This window comes from Notolepis coatsorum, assembly GCF_963971535.1.
Source record: "Notolepis coatsorum genome assembly, chromosome: 14".
Classification (NCBI taxonomy): Eukaryota; Metazoa; Chordata; class Actinopteri; order Aulopiformes; family Paralepididae; genus Notolepis; species Notolepis coatsorum.
This window is the reverse complement of record NC_140178.1, coordinates 1,724,809-1,747,106: the sequence shown is the minus strand read 5'-3', so window position 1 is coordinate 1,747,106 and position 22,298 is coordinate 1,724,809. Positions and strand designations below refer to the sequence as shown.

The 22,298-nt window shown below is 49.5% G+C and overlaps 2 protein-coding genes across 5 annotated transcripts in view; one reads left to right on the top strand and one right to left on the bottom strand.

The window, feature by feature from the left end:
* The first annotated feature begins 363 nt into the window (after nt 1–363).
* mpg (N-methylpurine DNA glycosylase) lies at nt 364–6,411 on the top strand. Its single transcript, XM_084328457.1, has 3 exons — nt 364–712; nt 2,816–3,020; nt 5,772–6,411. Exons 1-3 carry the CDS (start codon nt 455–457, stop codon nt 6,200–6,202), a joined length of 894 nt encoding a protein of 297 aa, XP_084184583.1. The 5' UTR covers nt 364–454; the 3' UTR covers nt 6,203–6,411.
* Nucleotides 6,412–10,860: 4,449 nt separating this feature from the next.
* The window catches only part of nprl3 (NPR3-like, GATOR1 complex subunit), a 285,213-nt gene continuing 273,775 nt past the window's right edge, over nt 10,861–22,298 (bottom strand). For all 4 annotated transcript variants that reach the window (XM_084329526.1, XM_084329527.1, XM_084329529.1 and 1 more), the window contains 4 exons: nt 21,580–21,709; nt 20,577–20,772; nt 15,953–16,145; nt 10,861–11,951 (listed from right to left, as the gene is read on the bottom strand). In XM_084329526.1, coding sequence (XP_084185652.1) covers nt 11,786–11,951; nt 15,953–16,145; nt 20,577–20,772; nt 21,580–21,709 — 685 coding nt within the window. In that variant the 3' untranslated portion in view covers nt 10,861–11,785. The remainder of the gene's footprint in view (nt 11,952–15,952; nt 16,146–20,576; nt 20,773–21,579; nt 21,710–22,298) is intronic.

The window sequence follows — 22,298 nt, the reverse complement described above, 5'->3', positions numbered from 1 at the left end:
AAGTTTTCAATCAATCAATCAATCAATGGGGAAGCTGAAACGGGCACGCGTTCCCTTTAAGACGCAAAACAAAACAACACTTCCTGCTTCTTAGCCTTTAGCGTGTTAGCTTATAATATCTGCACTGTATAGCAGTTCAGTGAAGCATTAACTGTCGTCTTTCTCGCATTTATTTTATTCAACAAGTCTTGGCCAAGAGTTTCTATCTGACATCGCGGTGAGAACGAGTCCGAGTCCGAACCCGGAAGAGCGTCGTTACCTATTTCAGTTTGTTGTCATAAATAATATCGTTATTTAGTGACGTCACCACAACAAGTCTCGCCGTGTGGACGCAGGAGTGCGCATGCGCAACTTACCACAGTACGACCCGTTTGATCAGCACCGCTGTGGTGTAATAATGTAAATATGTAAATATTAATAATATGTAATATACATACCACGGCACGGTGCGGACATGGCAGGTCGGAAAAGGAAGATGCTCGTCTCAGCAGCAGGTCAACCTGAGCAGGTCACCCATGAGTCCAAAAGGTGCGGTTCTGATTTAGATTTAGATTTAGATTCTGATCAGAATCAGATTAATCCAGAATCCGGTTCTGGTTCTGAAGCCACCGCCAGCAGGAGCCAGTACTTCACCAAGGACCAGGAACACAGACTGGGAGAAGAGTTCTTCAACCAGCCGTGCATTAGTTTGGCCAAAGCATTTCTTGGCAAGGTATGGTTTCATTTGAATTCACTTCCACCCAGCTATGTCCAATTGATTGATTGATTGAACATTTTATTAACAGATTGCAGAATGGGTACAATACAGTACGGCTCAATAGTCAATACACACAATTGTTAAGGGGATGCAGACCAGAGAAAGACTTTCGTCTTGTTTACATCAGGGCCCCCCATTTTCAATTCATCATAACATTTATGACAATACACAACATACAGATATCATGACAATTACGACATACAGATATACAGTACTGTTACTTACATTTATGACATAAGATATATACTGTACTGTTTACTAGATATCCTAACAGAAACTATATACATTCTAGGGGGAGGAAACTGTACATTAGGAGGGGGTTGGGTTTGTACATTTACGGAGGCCAGTTTCTAATTGCAGTCTCCCGTAGGTGCTCTTTGAGGGCGGTTTTGAAGGAGGGTAGGGATTCACATTATTTTACAGCTGTGGGCAGGGCGTGGGCAGGGCTGTGGGCAGGGCGTGGGCAGGGCTGTGGGCAGGGCTGTGGGCAGCAGGGCGTTCCACATCGATGTGGCATCATAAGCCGCTCCATCGCCAGTGAAAGTGCTCCTGACTGAATGTAGGTTGGTAGGACGCCATGCGGTGGTTCTCTGTTTCTCTGGTGATCCCATGGGGAGGAGAGCTCATAGCAGACACGGCCTCGTAAACACTAAGCATGACAATGACACTTTCCACTACCGCTATATTTAGCTTTTTAAACGTTTAGAAAATCCTAACATTATTACATTTTCTGCTCCCAGCTGTTGGAACAAGATACAAAAGACTTTGAACAAATTGATCCCCCTCGATACTTTTAAGGACTCTATCTGTCTCAGAGTTGTCTACAGTACACTACACACACCGGCCACTAGGGGCGGGCTGCACCGAATAGTTCCAAGCTTTGTTCATAACGTTGTCATTCAAATTAGAAAGGGGGGGGGGGGTGTCTATTCATTCTGTTTAAACCAATGGGGGTTTTCTTCACAGTTGCAGATAAAGATTAGGCTACACTAATATTATAGTATTATACTAGTATAGTATATGACTCGTCATAAAAATTTAAATGCCATTTACACCCACTGCCGTCTGACGTTGATTATTTGTGTGTATTGTTATTCTGTATATTGTTATTTTGTATATTGTACAGGACTGTAACATTGTCTTATTGTATAGCATTTAATGTTTCTGTATAGGATTTTATGTTTCTCTTTTATTACTTGTGATTTTATTACTGCAGCACCTTAAGTTTGAGTCCCAAATCTCATTGTATGCAAATATAATGACAAAAAGTACAATCTAATCTAATTTATCGAATCTAAATAAAACATTTATCATAAATGATGTAGTCTGTCTGAATCCGCTCGGCGCTCCATCAAGACGTCACCGTCACCATCGTACCAACCGTGCCCTGATTGGATTATTTATGTTGACGAAACTGATGAGTTATATTCATTAAAGAAAGTTGATTTAATAAAAAAAAAAAACTCATTTAATCAGATTAATCACTTTATTCAAATTGAGGATTTTGTTTGAGGATATTTAAAAAGAAATATATATATGTTTAATGATTACGTCATAAAATATGATGACAGACATTCAAACATGCATCATACCCATAACACCAGAGCCAGCATTGCTGACCTGCGTATTCCAAGGTTCAAAACTAATATGGGCAAATGTTCTTTTAAATCCTGGGGAGCCACACGTTGGAATTTGCCACCTTCACAGCTAAAATGCATCATTCAGTAGCCTTTAGAATACTTCAATAGAAGCTGCGAATGTAAAGCCCTACCTGCAACCTTTAACTCTTTCACTGCCACACGACAGAAGGTTAACCCTTTACTATCACACAACCGACGGCGATGCTCCATCATTAGCATCATTAGCTCCGCATCCGCGGAGCTAATGATGCTAATAATGGAGCATCGCCGTCGGTTGTGTGATAGTAAAGGGCTAACCTTCTGTATTGTCACAGTGAAAGGGTTAACCGGCTGTCGTGTTGCAGTGAAAGGGTTAACCGACACGTCTAACAGGTTAAATAAGGGTTAATAATAATAACGTCTCCTCCTCGGCCACCAGGTGTTGGTGCGGCGCTGTGCCGACGGCTCCGAGCTCCGGGGGCGGGTGGTGGAGACGGAGGCGTACCTCGGGGGCGAGGACCGGGCCTCCCACTCAGCAGGGGGTAGACGCACCCAGAGGAACACAGCCATGTTCATGAGGCCGGGCACCATCTACGTGTATCAGATCTACGGCGTCTACCTCTGCATGAACGTGTCCAGTGGAGGTACGAGCCGACCGATCCGTGTTGTTCGTTACGTCGTTGGCATTCGAATTCTAAATCAACGTTAGAATAAAAAAATATATATATAATCATTTTAATATTTTTTTTTATGTGTCTCTATTCATTCTTCACAGTTGCAGATACAGATTAGGCTACACTAATATTATAGTATTAAAACTGATTGAGTTATATTCATTAACGAAAGTTGATTTAATAAAAAGAAAAAGACTCAGATTAATCACTTTATTCAAATTGAGGATTTAAAGTGCGGCTGGGTGGCGCAGCGGACTATTAAAGCGCTCGTCACCAACGCGAGAGACACTGGTATCGAATCCGGCTGTCGGCGTTGCCTCCGGCTTGGCCGACCGTCATACTGACTCGATTGGCAGAGTCAGCGGGAGGGAAGTCGATGGGGTGGTATTCTGGTCGTTGTAAAACAGCGACTCCTACAGGTCGGTCAGGGCGCCTGCACAGCGAGGGAGGGAGATGGTGAGGGTAGTGTGATCCTCCCACACGTTACACTTCACCAATGAGAGTCCTCGCTGCCAGGTGAAAAGAGGCTGCTGGCTGTCTCCTATGTATCGGAGGAAGCATCTGCTAGACTTCAGGGCTCCCTAGACCGACCAGTGGGGGGCACATGTGAGAAATGACCAGGAAGGGGAGGGGGGAATTGACATAACGACTAAATTGGGATGAACACAGAAAAACAGGAGGAGAAAAACTGGATAAAAAAAAATTTGAGGATTTAATTTGAGGATATTTATTTATAAAAAATTAAAGAAAATAGATAATTTTTTATTATTAAAAACGAAGGTTCGAACGCCCGTTTGAAAAACCCTGACGAAGTTCGAAGCCCAAAAACAGACTTCGGGGAAACGGCTCTAGTGGGGGAGGGTGCTGACTGCTCTGTGGTGTTGTGTAGGGAGGGTGCTGACTGCTCTGTGGTGTTGTGTAGGGAGGGTGCTGACTGCTCTGTGTTGTTGTGTAGGGAGGGTGCTGACTGCTCTGTGTTGTTGTGTTGTTGTGTAGGGAGGGTGCTGACTGCTCTGTGTTGTTGTGTAGGGAGGGTGCTGACTGCTCTGTGTTGTTGTGTAGGGAGGGTGCTGACTGCTCTGTGTTGTTGTGTAGGGAGGGTGCTGACTGCTCTGTGTTGTTGTGTAGGGAGGGTGCTGACTGCTCTGTGTTGTTGTGTTGTTGTGTAGGCAGGGTGCTGACTGCTCTGTGGTGTTGTGTTGTTGTGTAGGGAGGGTGCTGACTGCTCTGTGTTGTTGTGTTGTTGTGTTGTTGTGTAGGCAGGGTGCTGACTGCTCTGTGTTGTTGTGTTGTTGTGTTGTTGTGTAGGCAGGGTGCTGACTGCTCTGTGGTGTTGTGTTGTTGTGTAGGCAGGGTGCTGACTGCTCTGTGGTGTTGTGTTGTTGTGTTGTTGTGTAGGCAGGGTGCTGACTGCTCTGTGGTGTTGTGTTGTTGTGTAGGGAGGGTGCTGACTGCTCTGTGTTGTTGTGTTGTTGTGTAGGGAGGGTGCTGACTGCTCTGTGTCTCCCTGCAGGAGAGGGTGCTGACTGCTCTGTGTCTCCCTGCAGGAGAGGGTGCTGACTGCTCTGTCTCCCCCTGCAGGAGAGGGTGCTGACTGCTCTGTGTCTCCCTGCAGGAGAGGGTGCTGACTGCTCTGTGTCTCCCTGCAGGAGAGGGTGCTGACTGCTCTGTGTCTCCCTGCAGGAGAGGGTGCTGACTGCTCTGTGTCTCCCTGCAGGAGAGGGTGCTGACTGCTCTGTCTCCCTGCAGGAGAGGGTGCTGACTGCTCTGTGTTGTTGTGTTGTTGTGTAGGGAGGGTGCTGACTGCTCTGTGTCTGCCTGCAGGAGAGGGTGCTGACTGCTCTGTGTTGTTGTGTTGTTGTGTAGAGAGGGTGCTGACTGCTCTGTCTCCCCCTGCAGGAGAGGGTGCTGACTGCTCTGTGTCTCCCTGCAGGAGAGGGTGCTGACTGCTCTGTGTCTCCCTGCAGGAGAGGGTGCTGACTGCTCTGTCTCCCCCTGCAGGAGAGGGTGCTGACTGCTCTGTCTCCCCCTGCAGGAGAGGGTGCTGACTGCTCTGTGTCTCCCTGCAGGAGAGGGTGCTGACTGCTCTGTGTCTCCTGCAGGAGAGGGTGCTGACTGCTCTGTGTCTCCCTGCAGGAGAGGGTGCTGACTGCTCTGTGTCTCCCTGCAGGAGAGGGTGCTGACTGCTCTGTGTCTCCCTGCAGGAGAGGGTGCTGACTGCTCTGTGTCTCCCTGCAGGAGAGGGTGCTGACTGCTCTCTGTCTCCCCCTGCAGGAGAGGGTGCTGACTGCTCTGTCTCCCCCTGCAGGAGAGGGTGCTGACTGCTCTGTGTCTCCCCCTGCAGGAGAGGGTGCTGACTGCTCTGTGTCTCCCTGCAGGAGAGGGTGCTGACTGCTCTGTGTCTCCTGCAGGAGAGGGTGCTGACTGCTCTGTGTCTCCCTGCAGGAGAGGGTGCTGACTGCTCTGTGTCTCCCTGCAGGAGAGGGTGCTGACTGCTCTGTGTCTCCCTGCAGGAGAGGGTGCTGACTGCTCTGTGTCTCCCTGCAGGAGAGGGTGCTGACTGCTCTCTGTCTCCCCCTGCAGGAGAGGGTGCTGACTGCTCTGTGTCTCCCTGCAGGAGAGGGTGCTGACTGCTCTGTGTCTCCCCCTGCAGGAGAGGGTGCTGACTGCTCTGTGTCTCCCTGCAGGAGAGGGTGCTGACTGCTCTGTCTCCCCCTGCAGGAGAGGGTGCTGCCGTCCTGCTCCGTGCCCTCCAGCCGCTACACGGCCTGCCCGCCATGAGGCGCCTGCGGGCAGCCCGGCGCCGGGACACGGCGAGGCCGCTGAAGGACAAGGAGCTGTGCAACGGCCCGTCCAAACTCTGCCAGGCGCTGGACGTCCGGCGCGACTTCGACCGCAGAGACCTGGCCCGCGACCCGGAGGTGTGGCTGGAGAGCGAGGGGGGGGGTCCCCCGCTGCCCCCCCCCCCCCACCAGGAGGAGGAGGTGGTGTCGGCGCCCCGCGTCGGAGTCCAGTCCCACGGGGAGTGGGCCGCCAGACCCCTGCGCTTCTATCTGCGCGGGCAGCCGTGTGTCAGCGTGGTGGACAGAGAGGCGGAGAGGCGGACTGGAACTCTGAGCACCGACGTGTGTTCCTCGGGTGTGAATGAATGAATGAATGAATGAATGAATGAATGAATGAATGAATGAATGAAAACTTTATTTAACAGATTGCAGAATGGGTACAATACAGTACGGCTCAATACATACAATTGTTAAGGGGATGCAGACCTGAGAAAGACGTTTGTCTTGTTTCCATCAGGGTCCCCCATTTTCAATTCATAGTGACATTTATGACATACACAACATACATGACATTTATGGCATAGGGACATATAGGTATTTAGTTACCGTTACATTTGTGACATAGACGGTATTCAAATATACAGTACTGTTACCCCTAGATCCTGACAGAGTATATACATATGATGGGGAGGGGACTGTACATTAGGAGGGGGTGGGTGGGTGGGAGAGAAATATACATACGGCGGGGAGGGAATATATACATGCAGTGGGGAGGAGACTGTCTATTAGGAGGGGGTGGGGGTTTTGGGCATTTACGGTGGCCAGTTTCGAATTGCAGCCTCCCGTAGGTGCTCTTTAAGAGTGGTTTTGAATGTGGGTAGTGATTCACATTCCTTTACAGCTTTGGGTAGGGCGTTCCTCATTGTTGTGGCATAATTGCGAAACGTGTTTAGTCCCTTGTTTGAGCCGAATCTGGGTTTAACATGATTTGTGGAGCTCCCTCTGGTGTAGTGGTTGTGGTATTCACTGACCTTTGGGAAGTATTTTGATTTGTACATGGGTACCTTAGTCGTATAGTGTATCTTGTAGACCAGGCCCATTGCAAGTTGCTGTACTCTGTCTTCTACTCTAAGCCATCCTAGGTTGTCAAAGTGTAATCTTTACACAAGACTGAAATATCAGCAGCACTCAAGGTCCCGTAAGTAACATTGTTTCTGTTCAAATAAGTGTTTGATAGCTCTACATTCTGACAGCCATCACTGATATAGAGTGTCTGGTCAGTAACATGGGTCTCCCAGTCCCTCCACTCTGCAGTAAACAGTCATCACTGATATAGAGTGTCTGGTCAGTAACATGGGTCTCCCAGTCCCTCCTGCTCTGCAGTAAACAGTCATCACTGATATAGAGTGTCTGGTCAGTAACATGGGTCTCCCAGTCCCTCCACTCTGCAGTAAACAGTCATCACTGATATAGAGTGTCTGGTCAGTAACATGGGTCTCCCAGTCCCTCCACTCTGCAGTAAACAGCCATCACTGATATAGAGTGTCTGGTCAGTAACATGGGTCTCTCAGTCCCTCCACTCTGCAGTAAACAGCCATCACTGATATAGAGTGTCTGGTCAGTAACATGGGTCTCTCAGTCCCTCCACTCTGCAGTAAACAGCCATCACTGATATAGAGTGTCTGGTCAGTAACATGGGTCTCCCAGTCCCTCCACTCTGCAGTAAACAGTCATCACTGATATAGTGTCTGGTCAGTAACATGGGTCGCTCAGTCCCTCCACTCTGCAGTAAACAGTCATCACTGATACAGAGTGTCTGGTCAGTAACATGGGTCTCCCAGTCCCTCCACTCTGCAGTAAACAGCCATCACTGATATAGTGTGTCTGGTCAGTAACATGGGTCTCCCAGTCCCTCCACTCTGCAGTAAACAGTCATCACTGATATAGAGTGTCTGGTCAGTAACATGGGTCTCTCAGTCCCTCCACTCTGCAGTAAACAGTCATCACTGATATAGAGTGTCTGGTCAGTAACATGGGTCTCCCAGTCCCTCCACTCTGCAGTAAACAGCCATCACTGATATAGAGTGTCTGGTCAGTAACATGGGTCTCCCAGTCCCTCCACTCTGCAGTAAACAGCCATCACTGATATATAGTGTCTGGTCAGTAACATGGGTCTCCCAGTCCCTCCACTCTGCAGTAAACAGCCATCACTGATATAGAGTGTCTGGTCAGTAACATGGGTCTCTCAGTCCCTCCACTCTGCAGTAAACAGTCATCACTGATACAGAGTGTCTGGTCAGTAACATGGGTCTCCCAGTCCCTCCACTCTGCAGTAAACAGTCATCACTGATATAGAGTGTCTGGTCAGTAACATGGGTCTCCCAGTCCCTCCACTCTGCAGTAAACAGTCATCACTGATATAGTGTCTGGTCAATAACATGGGTCTCCCAGTCCCTCCACTCTGCAGTAAACAGTCATCACTGATATAGAGTGTCTGGTCAGTAACATGGGTCTCCCAGTCCCTCCGCTCTGCAGTAAACACTAAATAAATGTTTTGTTATCCTGTTCCCACTTTATCCAATCATGAGAGATACTGTCCTCCGTATCAATAAAATGTTTACCTCTCTTCCATATCAATAAAATATTGTTTACCTCTTTCGTATCAATACAATATTGTTTACCTGTCCTCCCTATCAATAAAATATTGTTTACCTGTCCTCCGTATCAATAAAATATTGTTTACCTGTCTTCCGTATCAATAAAATATTGTTTACCTGTCCTCCGTATCAATAAAATATTGTTTACCTGTCCTCCGTATCAATAAAATATTGTTTACCCGTCCTCCGTATCAATAAAATATTGTTTACCTTTCCTCCGTATCAATAAAATATTGTTTACCTCTCTTCCGTATCAATAAAATATTGTTTACCTTTCCTCCGTATCAATAAAATATTGTTTACCTCTTTCGTATCAATAAAATATTGTTTACCTGTCCTCCATCAATAAAATATTGTTTACCTTTCCTCCGTATCACGAGCTCAGCTAGAGTGAAACCTCGTCTTGTCTTACATTTGGCTGTGAATGTTAATATTATATTTATCTATTTTTACCTTATTTTCTAGCACTCGCTTGTATTTAAATATGTTTAAGTTAAGTATTGTGTGATTTTGTGTGAAGGGCGGACTAGCAAAGTAAGATTTTCATTGTATGGCAAACTCTGTTTAACTGCACATGACAATAAACAATCTTGAACATTCTCAGCAGCCTTTACCTGTCTTCTGTATCAATAAAATATTGTTTACCTGTCTTCTGTATCAATAAAATATTGTTTACCTGTCTTCTGTATCAATAAAATATTGTTTTACCTGTCTTCCGTATCAAGAGCTGTTACTCCACTAGGAGTGAAACCTCGTCTCGTCTTACATTTGGTTGTGAATGTTAACCCTTTCACTGCCACACTACCAAATGGTTAACCCTTTCACTGCGATAATACAGGTTAACCCTTTACTATCACACTACAGACGGTTAACCGATGAATGATTTTGGGATCATTCTCAGCAGCCTTCCTCTCCTCAGAACATCTGCTCCTCTTCCTCCTGTAGTTATGAAACACATTTTACTTCCACCTCCACCTGTGTTGTTGCTTTTCATATCTTTCTAGCTCAAGGGATTCACTCCTCATTGATTCCACAGATGTTCAGAGCGCCGCTCCGTCTGATGTTTGGCATCTCCTCTAAGTAGTCGCTCACCCCCGCCTCTGGGGGGGGGGGGGGGGGGGGGGGGTGGTGTAGTCGCTCTCCCCCGCCTCTGGGGTTCCTGGGGGGGGGGGTGCCTTGTGGTCTGGAAGGATCGTTACAGGACGTGCCCCTCAGGTAGAAGGGGATGCACCGGGTGCCAGACAGAGCAATGCAGCCGCACAGAGGTCAAGGTGACCCTCCCAGGGGTCTCCCGTGTGGAACAACACAACGTATGAAGGTAAAGATAAACAGAAGGTGCTGTTTAACACATTCGTGGCCAACGACGTCTATATACTGTACGTGTTTCGGAGCCGGCCGTTGAAGGCCAACTGACGTGTATATATATACGTGTTGAGCTTGTTTTTGTTTTTATTCCATTGTAATATCCCGGATGTCGTCACGGAGCTGTATGTTGGCTGAAAATGTTGCCTTTGGGATTCGGAAAAGTGCAGTACCGGCCAGATCCTGGTCTCGAGAATGGAGTACTCCTTGTTGCAGACGGTGTGTCACTTTTTTTTCATTCCGGGTAAATTTTTCTGTTAGCCTGACGCTATGGCTTCAACCGATCGCCTGGAATACTTATTGCGACGCCGAATTCAGTCTCCAGTAAAGGAATATAGCATCAGCCAATGGACATATCGATCTACCAGATGGCGATCAATAACTGGGAAATTCTTTTTGGAATCCAACCGGCCACAGGTAAGATCGATTTGACGTCAATTTCAGCCTGATCGGGCCTTGTTCTCATAGCCAACCCCCCGATCAGCGCATGTTGTAATAACGAATGCCGTTATTGGTAATCAATAATCAGAAACGACTTCCCCTGCCCCCCCCCCCCTTTCATGCATTCATGGTGGACCATGATACCGATCATATGCATTTAGATTTTTAACTCTAGCTTGTGTAGGGCCGAAACACCAATCGATTTAACGTTATTAGCTTAGCGCCCTGTAACTAGCTTTGCAGGAATTAGCCCAGACCATTCCGGTATAACGTTCATATTCACGACGGCGACGCTATAAAATGGGAACGTATTGATGAAAAGATTATTTCTTTATGGCATATTTAAGGGAAGGTTTATACTGTCAATTGACAATGGACACATAGCAATAATATAAAATATAGATTCAGCTCTACAAACAGCCTCACGCACAGTGAAACGTTATGAGAAGCTGGCCTCACAGAGTGAGATTAGACGTCGGCCCCCAATGGCAGCCAAAGTGTTAATGAAGAGTAAATGCGTTTGTACAAAATAATTTATTATTGTAAACATGACAAAAGCATCTGGTTCTTAAAGAAAATACTATTATTTTTCTATTTCACATTATATGCACACGTTAGCTCCAAGTCCTCCTCGGCTATAAAACCACATAGTAGCTCGTTTTCAAAGCAGCAAATGTTCGAGTTACAATATTAATTCTGAGCAGAGCATAGCTAGCATTATCTTTATCTCTTTTTAATAGAGAGAGAGAGAGAGAGAGAGAGAGAGAGAGAGAGCGAGCGAGAGAGAGAGAGGGAGAGAGAGAGAGAGAGAGCATCATAAGAAACAATGATGTCTACAAAAACAATGATGGGGTCCTCCTGTACTCCAGGGGGCGCTCCTCTACTCCAGGGGGGACTGGAACAGGGAGATGATGGGGTCCTCCTCTCCTCCAGGGGGCGCTCCTCTACTCCAGGGGGGACTGGAAGAGAGATGATGGGGTCCTCCTCTACTCCAGGGGGCGCTCCTCTACTCCAGGGGGGACTGGAAGAGAGATGATGGGGTCCTCCTCTACTCCAGGGGGCGCTCCTCTACTCCAGGGGGGACTGGAACAGGGAGATGATGGGGTCCTCCTCTCCTCCAGGGGGCGCTCCTCTACTCCAGGGGGGACTGGAACAGGGAGATGATGGGGTCCTCCTCTCCTCCAGGGGGCGCTCCTCTACTCCAGGGGGGACTGGAACAGGGAGATGATGGGGTCCTCCTCTCCTCCAGGGGGCGCTCCTCTACTCCAGGGGGCGCTCCTCTACTCCAGGGGGGACTGGGACAGGGAGATGATGGGGTCCTCCTCTCCTCCAGGGGGCGCTCCTCTAGTCCAGGGGGGACTGGAACAGGGAGATGATGGGGTCCTCCTCTCCTCCAGGGGGCGCTCCTCTACTCCAGGGGGCGCTCCTCTACTCCAGGGGGGACTGGAACAGGGAGATGATGGGGTCCTCCTCTCCTCCAGGGGGCGCTCCTCTAGTCCAGGGGGGACTGGAACAGGGAGATGATGGGGTCCTCATGGTTGGTCACCACCAGGACGCTGCGGAACTTATCGAACAGAGTCTTGAGCTGCGAGCGCCTCATGTTCTCGTTGTACATGATCTCCTCCAGGTGGTGGTGACCTCGGAAGTAGTGAAGCAGCCTGGAGGAGAGAGAGAGGAGAGAGGGGAGGAGAGGAGAGGAGAGGAGGAGAGAGGAGAGGAGAGAGGAGGAGGAGAGGAGAGGAGAGGAGGAGAGGAGAGGAGTGGAGAGGAGAGGAGAGGAGAGGAGAGAGGAGAGGAGAGGAGAGGAGAGGAGAGGAGAGGAGAGGAGAGGGGAGGGGAGAGGAGAGGAGGAGAGGAGAGGAGGGGAGGGGAGAGGAGAGGAGAGGAGGGAGGAGGGGAGGGGAGAGGAGAGGAGAGGAGAGGAGGGAGGAGGGGAGGGGAGGGGAGAGGAGAGGAGAGGAGAGGAGGGAGGAGGGGAGGGGAGAGGAGAGGAGAGGAGAGGAGAGGAGGGGAGGGGAGGGGAGGGGAGAGGAGAGGAGAGGAGAGGAGAGGAGAGGAGAGGAGAGGAGAGGAGAGGAGAGGAGAGGAGAGGAGAGGAGAGGGAGGGGAGAGGAGAGGAGGAGGGGAGAGGAGAGGGGAGGAGAGGAGGAGGGGAGGAGAGGAGGAGGGGAGGAGAGGAGGAGAGGAGGGGAGAGGAGAGGAGAGGAGAGAGGGGAGGAGGGGAGAGGAGAGGAGAGAGGGGAGGAGAGGAGAGAGGAGGAGAGGAGGGGAGAGGAGAGGAGGGGAGGAGAGGAGAGAGGAGGGGAGAGGAGAGGAGAGAAGAGGGGAGAGGAGAAGAGAAGACAGGATAAGATAAGATATTCCTTTATTGATCCCCTTGGGGAAATGCAGGCGTCATAGCAACATGGGGCAGGGGGGAGGGGAGTTACAGGTATGGGCAGGGTAATAGTAGAAAGACATAAATAGAGGCAATAAAATTGTATCTGAAAATAAAGTATGAGAAAAAAAAAACAGTGTAAACAAAGGTGCAGATGAGGGTCCGTTTGCCCTATTGGTTATATTATACATTACAATAAATGTAGGCAATAAAGAATTAGAATCTGAATATATACTATGAGTAAGAATAAAAGTACACAGTACACAAGGTACCCTAGATTAGAGTGGGAGTTTTCCTCCAGAATCATTGAGTGAGTAAATCCACCAGGAGACTCTTAAGACTCTAATCACAGTATTGATTAGATTCACCCACTTACTATGGATCGACTCCCTGGAGAGACTTTGATCTCGTCCCCTTCTGCACCTAGGTGTGAATTATCTCACAGCTAAACTCTAAGCCATTGCGTTCTAAGTTTTCTCTAGATTGAGTTCAATCAAAGTCTAATTTTTCAATCTTTTTTTTCTTCTCAACTCTTCCTCTGCCACGCTGGGAACGGGATATGACTATGTGCTGCCACACATGGAACCAATGGGGTCGGCCACCTTGTTTGCAGGGCTATAACTATATTCTATATTATAGCTATGGATGCAATACTATGGCCCATTTCGAGTATCTATCGTTCAAGATGTGAAAAATAAATAATTTTTCCATCCATACATTCCCGTTTTATACCGTGGTGAATATAAGTATGGTTTAGGGTCATTCCTGGGAGGCTAGTAATAGCCCGCGACGCATATTATACTTAATCCATTGGCATTTCATCCCTATACACGCTACAATAAAAAATTCAAACGCATATGATCGGTATTATGTTCCATCATGGATGCATGAAAGGGGGGGGGGGGGGGGGTCGTTTATGATTAATTGATTGTCAATAACGGCATTCGTTAGTACAACAACATATACGCTGATCAGGGCGATGGCTATGAAAACAAGGCACAATCAAGCTGAAATTGACGTTAAATTGCTCTTACCTGTGGCCGGTGGGATTCCAAAAAGAATATTCCAATTATTTGATTGCCATCTGGTAGATCGTATGTCCATTTGGCTCATGACATAACCCACCACAGCATAATGAATCGTGGGTCCCGAAAACTATTCAATGCAATCGGGTGAAGCCCTTGGTCCAGGTCACTAGAAAAGTCCGCCCGGAGGAATTTCATCAACGCACAGTCTCAAAGGAAGAGCAACACCGGCTGCATACCACCAGGTGGCAGTATTGGACTTTTGCAATCTCAGACTCATTCCCTATGGTAACACCAGCCTTCCTGGTTGGATAATGAATGGAAATAGCGAATAAAAGAAATAACAATCAGGGCGGCTACGTGGTGCAGTGGGCAAGGCGCTCACCTCGAATGCTGGAGACGCTGGGTTCGATCCCAGCGCTCCACATTGCTTTCAGTTTAGCTGGTCGTCCGTACTAATACACATTATTAGGGGGTGGGAAACTGATGGGTGGGGATCGGGCGTTGTGGACAGCGACTCCTACAGGTCGGTTGGTGCGCTCTGCGCAGTAGAATCAGGAAGCGATGGGGGCGGCGCCCCTCCAAAGCCCAGACCCACGACGCTGAAAGATCGCGCCGCGCAGGTGAAAAGATGCAACGGCTGCTACCTCGAGTATCGGAGGGGACTTGTGCTATGTATGACTTAGTCCACATTGCAGCCGGCTTGTGGGAGGCAAGAAACAACGTTCGAGACAGGGGAGGGTTGAATTGGATGATACGAAATTGGGATGGGAGAAAAATAGAAAATGGGAGAAAAAAAGTGAAAAATAAAAAAAATTAAATAACAATCAAATAACGTATAACGATTGGCGGACAAACGCGTATAAAATCGCTGTTGGCAGGGAATGAGTTAACAGAAGGTATGTTGACATAAAAGACACAGAATGAACTGTTGTTGTTGTTGTGAAAATGAGGACTAAGTACTTTGGCTATGTTCACACTGCAGACGACAGTGGCCAAAATATTTTGGCTTATATGCAACTTATATGAGACTCAGATCTGGGGGGTTTTCATAACAGTGGTCCTAAATCAGATACAGGTCTGATTTGTTTTAATTATCTGGCCTCCATGTTGACCTGACTCCTAGAACTGACCTGACTATCTATCTATCTATCTATCTATCTATCTATCTATCTATCTATCTATCTATCTATCTATCTATCTATCTATCTATCTATCTAGAACCCACCTCACCCCTGCCCACTTTGACTGCCTAGGGTGGCTTAGAGTAGACGACAGAGTACAGCACCTTGCAATGGGCCTGGTCTACAAGATCAAGAATCAAGAGGTTTATTTGTCACATACATACCAGGGCATACAGTGAAATGCGGGTGGTCATGCCCGCATCGATTGTGCAATAGTACTAATAATAAAATAGACATAAATAAAAATAATAAAAAAAAAAAAAACGGGTAAGACATAAGATGTGCATGATAAAATAGACTAAATACCTGAGAGGGCACTGGTTCCTATGTACATTACTATACAATATACAATTTTAACTCCGTCATTATTATACTTAATGTATCTAAAGTATATTATACAAGAACCACATCTGTTCTTTCCTTAAAGTGACTTTTCCAGTATTTAATGTGACAAGATACATTATTAACATAATAACATAATTATGCCACGTCAATGTGGAACGCCCTACCCACAGCTGTAAAGGAATGTGAATCACTACCCACCTTCAAAACTTTACCTGGAGATTACTTTACCTGGGGGGTATACGTAAGGGATAATGTATAGCTACGAGGTCATTGTCGCAAAATAATTGACCGACACGGAGTTTAAAATACCGAGCCGCTTCGGCGAGGTGTTTTAAACGTCAGTGAAGGTCAATTATTTTGCGACAATGACCGAGTATAGCTATACATTATCCCGCTTATTACATGGCTAACTTACTAACAATATACCTAATTCATTTTACATCGACTCGCAACACTGGTTCTGGCTGCGTTCTGGCTCCGCTCGTCGCTCCGCCCCCTGTCATCGCCGGCAGCAGAACACCGGCAGTGTCTAATTGCACTGAAACAGTGTGTGTCAGTGGGCTTGATTGCGAACAGCTGCGCACAGCGGTCATTATTGAAAAAACAGCGGTCATTATTGAAAAATAATGACCGCTGTCGGGGGGCTATTGACCAATCACAAGCAAGCATTTCGGCGAATGTGAAAACGCCATGTAATAATATATATTATATATGATATATTATGTTACCTGGCGAACATGCGCAGGTCCTCTGGGCTCTGGGCCGCCGGCACGTTGAGGATCACCAGCCTCTCGTGTTCCGTCAGACTGGCCAGCAGCGTCTCCGTCATCCTCTTGTTCAGCGGGGAGTCGCCCCCAGGAAGCAGCTCTGCACTGGAGTTGTCCATAGAGGGGCTGGTGAGGGCCATGTCATCACTGCTGGCTGGGGGGGGGGGGGGGGGCACACACATGATGTCATCACTGCTGGCTGGGGGGGGGGCACACACGTGATGTCATCACTGCTGGACAAGCAGCACACACGTGATGTCATCACTGCTGGACAAGCAGCACACACATGATGTCATCACTGCTGGACAAGCAGCACACACGTGATGTCATCACTGCTGGACAAGCAGCACACACAGGATGTCATCACTGCTGGACAAGCAGCACACACATGATGTCATCACTGTTGGACAAGCAGCACACACATGATGTCATCACTGTCGGACAAGCAGCAGACACATGATGTCATCACTGTTGAACAAGCAGCACACACATGATGTCATCACTGCTGGACAAGCAGCACACGTGATGTCATCACTGCTGGACAAGCAGCACACACATGATGTCATCACTGTCGGACAAGCAGCACACACATGATGTCATCACTGTCGGACAAGCAGCACACACATGATGTCATCACTGTTGGACAAGCAGCACACACATGATGTCATCACTGCTGGACAAGCAGCACACACATGATGTCATCACTGTCGGACAAGCAGCACACACGTGATGTCATCACTGTCGGACAAGCAGCACACACATGATGTCATCACTGCTGGACAAGCAGCACACACATGATGTCATCACTGTTGAACAAGCAGCACACACATGATGTCATCACTGCTGGACAAGCAGCACACACATGATGTCATCACTGTTGGACAAGCAGCACACACATGATGTCATCACTGTTGGACAAGCAGCACACACATGATGTCATCACTGTTGGACAAGCAGCACACACATGATGTCATCACTGCTGGACAAGCAGCACACACGTGATGTCATCACTGCTGGACAAGCAGCACACACATGATGTCATCACTGCTGGACAAGCAGCACACACGTGATGTCATCACTGCTGGACAAGCAGCACACACATGATGTCATCACTGCTGGACAAGCAGCACACACGTGATGTCATCACTGCTGGACAAGCAGCACACACATGATGTCATCACTGCTGGACAAGCAGCACACACGTGATGTCATCACTGCTGGACAAGCAGCACACACGTGATGTCATCACTGCTGGACAAGCAGCACACACATTAAATAAAATAAATTAATAAATAAAAGGGTTAGGTTAACTCACTGCCACACGACAGAAGGTTAACCCTTTACTATCACGCAACCGACGGCGATGCTCCATTGTCTGTATTGTCACAGTGAAAGGGTTAACCGGCTGTCGTGTGGCAGTGAAAGGGTTACATAAAATAAATGAATAAATAAAAGGGCTAGGTTAAGATAAGGGTCAGGTTTAAATACCGGTGAGAATAGGGATCATCTAATGAACAGGGATGTAGTTGAGCTTATATCATATAATACTGTAGATGTGGTGCCATAGCGTGTGTGTGTTGTGTGTAGTTGTATTTGCAAATTGTATTGTATTATATGTATTGGTAATCGTGTCATATACTTGCTGAAGTATATATAATATTATATATAATATAGTTATTGATGGGGGATGGAAACATATAAGCTTTGCTTCTTCCATCTCCTTTTCAAACAGTGTACAGTTTCTGGCTGTTTTATTTTTAAACTTTTTTGGGGGGAGGGGGGGGGGGGTCCTCTTTTCCCATTTCATTTATTTTCAAATGTTGTTTTGCCGGACAATGGTAAATGTAGCCAAACTAACACTGTGGTTTGAAATAAAACTATTGAATCTTGAAAATAGCTTCTAAAATGCTCAAAGTGAAACTGGGTCGTGATGTTCGCCGGAGTCGTTCTTGGACTAAATATCACATTTGGACTTTTGGATCTGAGAGCAGAGAGGACCTATTGGGGAGCAGAGAGGACCTATTGGGGAGCAGAGAGGACCTATTGGGGAGCAGAGAGGACCTATTGGGGAGCAGAGAGGACCTATTGGGGAGCAGAGAGGACCTATTGGGGAGCAGAGAGGACCTATTGGGGAGCAGAGAGGACCTATTGGGGAGCAGAGAGGACCTATTGGGGAGCAGAGAGGACCTATTGGGGAGCAGAGAGGACCTATTGGGGAGCGGAAAGGACCTATTGGGGAGCAGAGAGGACCTATTGGGGAGCGGAGAGGACCTATTGGGGAGCGGAGAGGACCTACTTGGGGAGCAGAGAGGACCTATTGGGGAGCAGAGAGGACCTATTGGGGAGCAGAGGGAGCAGAGAGGACCTATTGGGGAGCAGAGGGAGCAGAGAGGAGCTATTGGGGAGCAGAGGGAGCAGAGAGGACCTATTGGGGAGCAGAGGGAGCAGAGAGGACCTATTGGGGAGCAGAGAGGACCTATTGGGGAGCAGAGAGGACCTATTGGGGAGCGGAGAGGACCTATTGGGGAGCAGAGAGGACCTATTGGGGAGCAGAGAGGACCTATTGGGGAGCAGAGAGGACCTATTGGGGAGCAGAGATTACCTATTGGGGAGCAGAGAGGACCTATTGGGGAGCAGAGAGGACCTATTGGGGAGCAGAGAGGACCTATTGGGGAGCAGAGAGGACCTATTGGGGAGCAGAGAGGACCTATTGGGGAGCAGAGAGGACCTATTGGGGAGCAGAGAGGACCTATTGGGGAGCAGAGAGGACCTATTGGGGAGCAGAGAGGACCTATTGGGGAGCAGAGAGGACCTATTGGGGAGCGGAGAGGACCTATTGGGGAGCGGAGAGGACCTACTTGGGGAGCAGAGAGGACCTATTGGGGAGCAGAGAGGACCTATTGGGGAGCAGAGGGAGCAGAGAGGACCTATTGGGGAGCAGAGAGGACCTATTGGGGAGCAGAGGGAGCAGAGAGGACCTATTGGGGAGCAGAGGGAGCAGAGAGGAGCTATTGGGGAGCAGAGGGAGCAGAGAGGACCTATTGGGGAGCAGAGGGAGCAGAGAGGACCTATTGGGGAGCAGAGGGAGCAGAGAGGACCTATTGGGGAGCAGAGAGGACCTATTGGGGAGCAGAGAGGACCTATTGGGGAGCGGAGAGGACCTATTGGGGAGCAGAGAGGACCTATTGGGGAGCAGAGAGGACCTATTGGGGAGCAGAGAGGACCTATTGGGGAGCAGAGGGAGCAGAGAGGACCTATTGGGGAGCAGAGAGGACCTATTGGGGAGCAGAGAGGACCTATTGGGGAGCGGAAAGGACCTATTGGGGAGCAGAGAGGACCTATTGGGGAGCAGAGAGGACCTATTGGGGAGCAGAGAGGACCTATTGGGGAGCAGAGAGGACCTATTGGGGAGCAGAGAGGACCTATTGGGGAGCAGAGAGGACCTATTGGGGAGCAGAGAGGACCTATTGGGGAGCAGAGAGGACCTATTGGGGAGCAGAGAGGACCTATTGGGGAGCAGAGGGAGCAGAGAGGACCTATTGGGGAGCAGAGGGAGCAGAGAGGGCCTATTGGGGAGCAGAGGGAGCAGAGAGGGCCTATTGGGGAGCAGAGGAGGCTGAGAGGACCTATTGGGGAGCAGAGGGAGCAGAGAGGAGCTATTGGGGAGCAGAGGGAGCAGAGAGGACCTATTGGGGAGCAGAGAGGACCTATTGGGGAGCAGAGGGAGCAGAGAGGACCTATTGGGGAGCAGAGGGAGCAGAGAGGACCTATTGGGGAGCAGAGAGGACCTATTGGGGAGCGGAGAGGACCTATTGGGGAGCGGAGAGGACCTATTGGGGAGCAGAGAGGACCTATTGGGGAGCGGAGAGGACCTATTGGGGAGCGGAGAGGACCTATTGGGGAGCGGAGAGGACCTATTGGGGAGCGGAGAGGACCTATTGGGGAGCGGAGAGGACCTACTTGGGGAGCAGAGAGGACCTATTGGGGAGCAGAGAGGACCTATTGGGGAGCAGAGGGAGCAGAGAGGACCTATTGGGGAGCAGAGGGAGCAGAGAGCACCTATTGGGGAGCAGAGGGAGCAGAGAGGACCTATTGGGGAGCAGAGGGAGCAGAGAGGACCTATTGGGGAGCAGAGGGAGCAGAGAGGACCTATTGGGGAGCAGAGGGAGCAGAGAGGACCTATTGGGGAGCAGAGGGAGCAGAGAGGACCTATTGGGGAGCAGAGGGAGCAGAGAGGACCTACTTGGGGAGCAGAGGGAGCAGAGAGGACCTATTGGGAGCAGAGGGAGCAGAGGGAGCAGAGAGGACCTATTGGGGAGCAGAGGGAGCAGAGGGAGCAGAGAGGACCTATTGGGGAGCAGAGGGAGCAGAGGGAGCAGAGGGAGCAGAGAGCACCTCCTTGGGGAGCAGAGGGAGCAGAGAGCACCTCCTTGGGGAGCAGAGGGAGCAGAGAGCACCTCCTTGGGGAGCAGAGGGAGCAGAGAGCACCTACTTGGGGAGCAGAGGGAGCAGAGAGCACCTACTTGGGGAGCAGAGGGAGCAGAGGGAGCAGAGAGCACCTACTTGGGGAGCAGAGAGCACCTACTTGGGGATCCGAAGCTGAGCGCGCTGGGCGTGGTGAGGCTGAGGCTGCGGCCCCCCGTCCGGGCCACCAGGGGGGGCTCCTGGTCCCTCAGGCTGGGCTCCTCCTCGCTGGGCGGCACCATCAGGCAGACGTAGGTGTGGAGCTGGATCAGCAGGCGGCGCTGGAGCATCCAGACCAACATCTGGATCAGCTGGGCCTGGGGGGGCAGAACCAGGGGGGGGGGGGGGCAGAGGGGAGGGGGGGGCAGAGGGGAGGTGGGGGTTGGCAGAGGGGGGGGGGGGCAGAGGGGGGGGGGCAGGGGGGGGGGGGGACAGGTTTCAAGTTTCTTTAATAGTTGTCATACAGAAGTACAGAATACTTTTATACAAAATGCTTCTTACTGTTACGCTCCAGAGACTGTGCTAGACAAGATAAGTATAAAATAAAATAGTATAGCATGTAAAATAGAAGTAAAAATAGAGGTCACAGTGTTCAGTATAGACATATGTACAATGTTCGATGCAGACTAGAAGTAACTGAGTTACCATACAATATACAATATACTATGCAATATACCAATATACAATACTGTGCAGTGTACTAATACAATACTATATAGTGCAAAGCAGAAATGGGATGAGGTGCAATTTAGGTACAATTTACAGTAAGGTGTACGAGTTGTAGTGCAATCCTTCATCAATAAATATAAAGTGTGTTTAGGTGAATCAGCTGGGCCTGGGGGGGCAGAGACTGGGTCAGAGATGTGTGTGTGTGTGTGTGTGTGTGTGTGTGTGTGTGTGTGTGTGTGTGTGTGGTGTGTGTGTGTGTGTGTGTGTGTGTGTGTGTGTGTGTGTGTGTGTGTGTGTGTGTGTGCGTGCGTGCGTGCGTGCGTGCGTGCGTGCGTGCGTGCGTGCGTGCGTGCGTGCGTGCGTGCGTGCGTGCGTGCGTGCGTGCGTGTGTGTGTGCGTGTGTGTGTGTGTGTGTGTGCGCTGCTGTCCCAGGTGACACACAGGACTCCTCCTACCTCCTGGACCGGCGCCTCCAGTGGGTTCCTGAACTCGGCCAGTGAGACGGGCAGCGAGAACTTGGCCAACTTGGACGGCAGGTCGTGACCCGGGAACTGCTGCGAGAACTGCTCTGCCAGCGGAGAGTATCTACAGGGAGGGCAGAGGGGGCACAAGTGTTACTCTGAGAGTACCTACAGGGAGGGCAGAGGGGGCACAAGTGTTACTCTGAGAGTATCTACAGGGAGGGCAGAGGGGGCACAAGTGTTACTCTGAGAGGATCTACAGGGAGGGCAGAGGGGGCACAAGTGTTACTCTGAGAGGATCTACAGGGAGGGCAGAGGGGCACAAGTGTTACTCTGAGAGGATCTACAGGGAGGGCAGAGGGGGCACAAGTGTTACTCTGAGAGGATCTACAGGGAGGGCAGAGGGGGCACAAGTGTTACTCTGAGAGTATCTACAGGGAGGGCAGAGGGGGCACAAGTGTTACTCTGAGAGTACCTACAGGGAGGGCAGAGGGGGCACAAGTGTTACTCTGAGAGGATCTACAGGGAGGGCAGAGGGGGCACAAGTGTTACTCTGAGAGGATCTACAGGGAGGGCAGAGGGGGCACAAGTGTTACTCTGAGAGTATCTACAGGGAGGGCAGAGGGGGCACAAGTGTTACTCTGAGAGTACCTACAGGGAGGGCAGAGGGGGCACAAGTGTTACTCTGAGAGTATCTACAGGGAGGGCAGAGG

Excerpts from the sequence above, each read along its gene's own strand:
- mpg (XM_084328457.1), top strand. The coding sequence starts at position 455 with ATGGCAGGTCGGAAAAGGAAGATGCTCGTCTCAGCAGCAGGTCAACCT. Across the intron at positions 713-2,815 it reads CCAAAGCATTTCTTGGCAAG|GTGTTGGTGCGGCGCTGTGC; the intron begins GTATGGTTTCAT and ends CTCGGCCACCAG. Across the intron at positions 3,021-5,771 it reads CATGAACGTGTCCAGTGGAG|GAGAGGGTGCTGCCGTCCTG; the intron begins GTACGAGCCGAC and ends CTCCCCCTGCAG.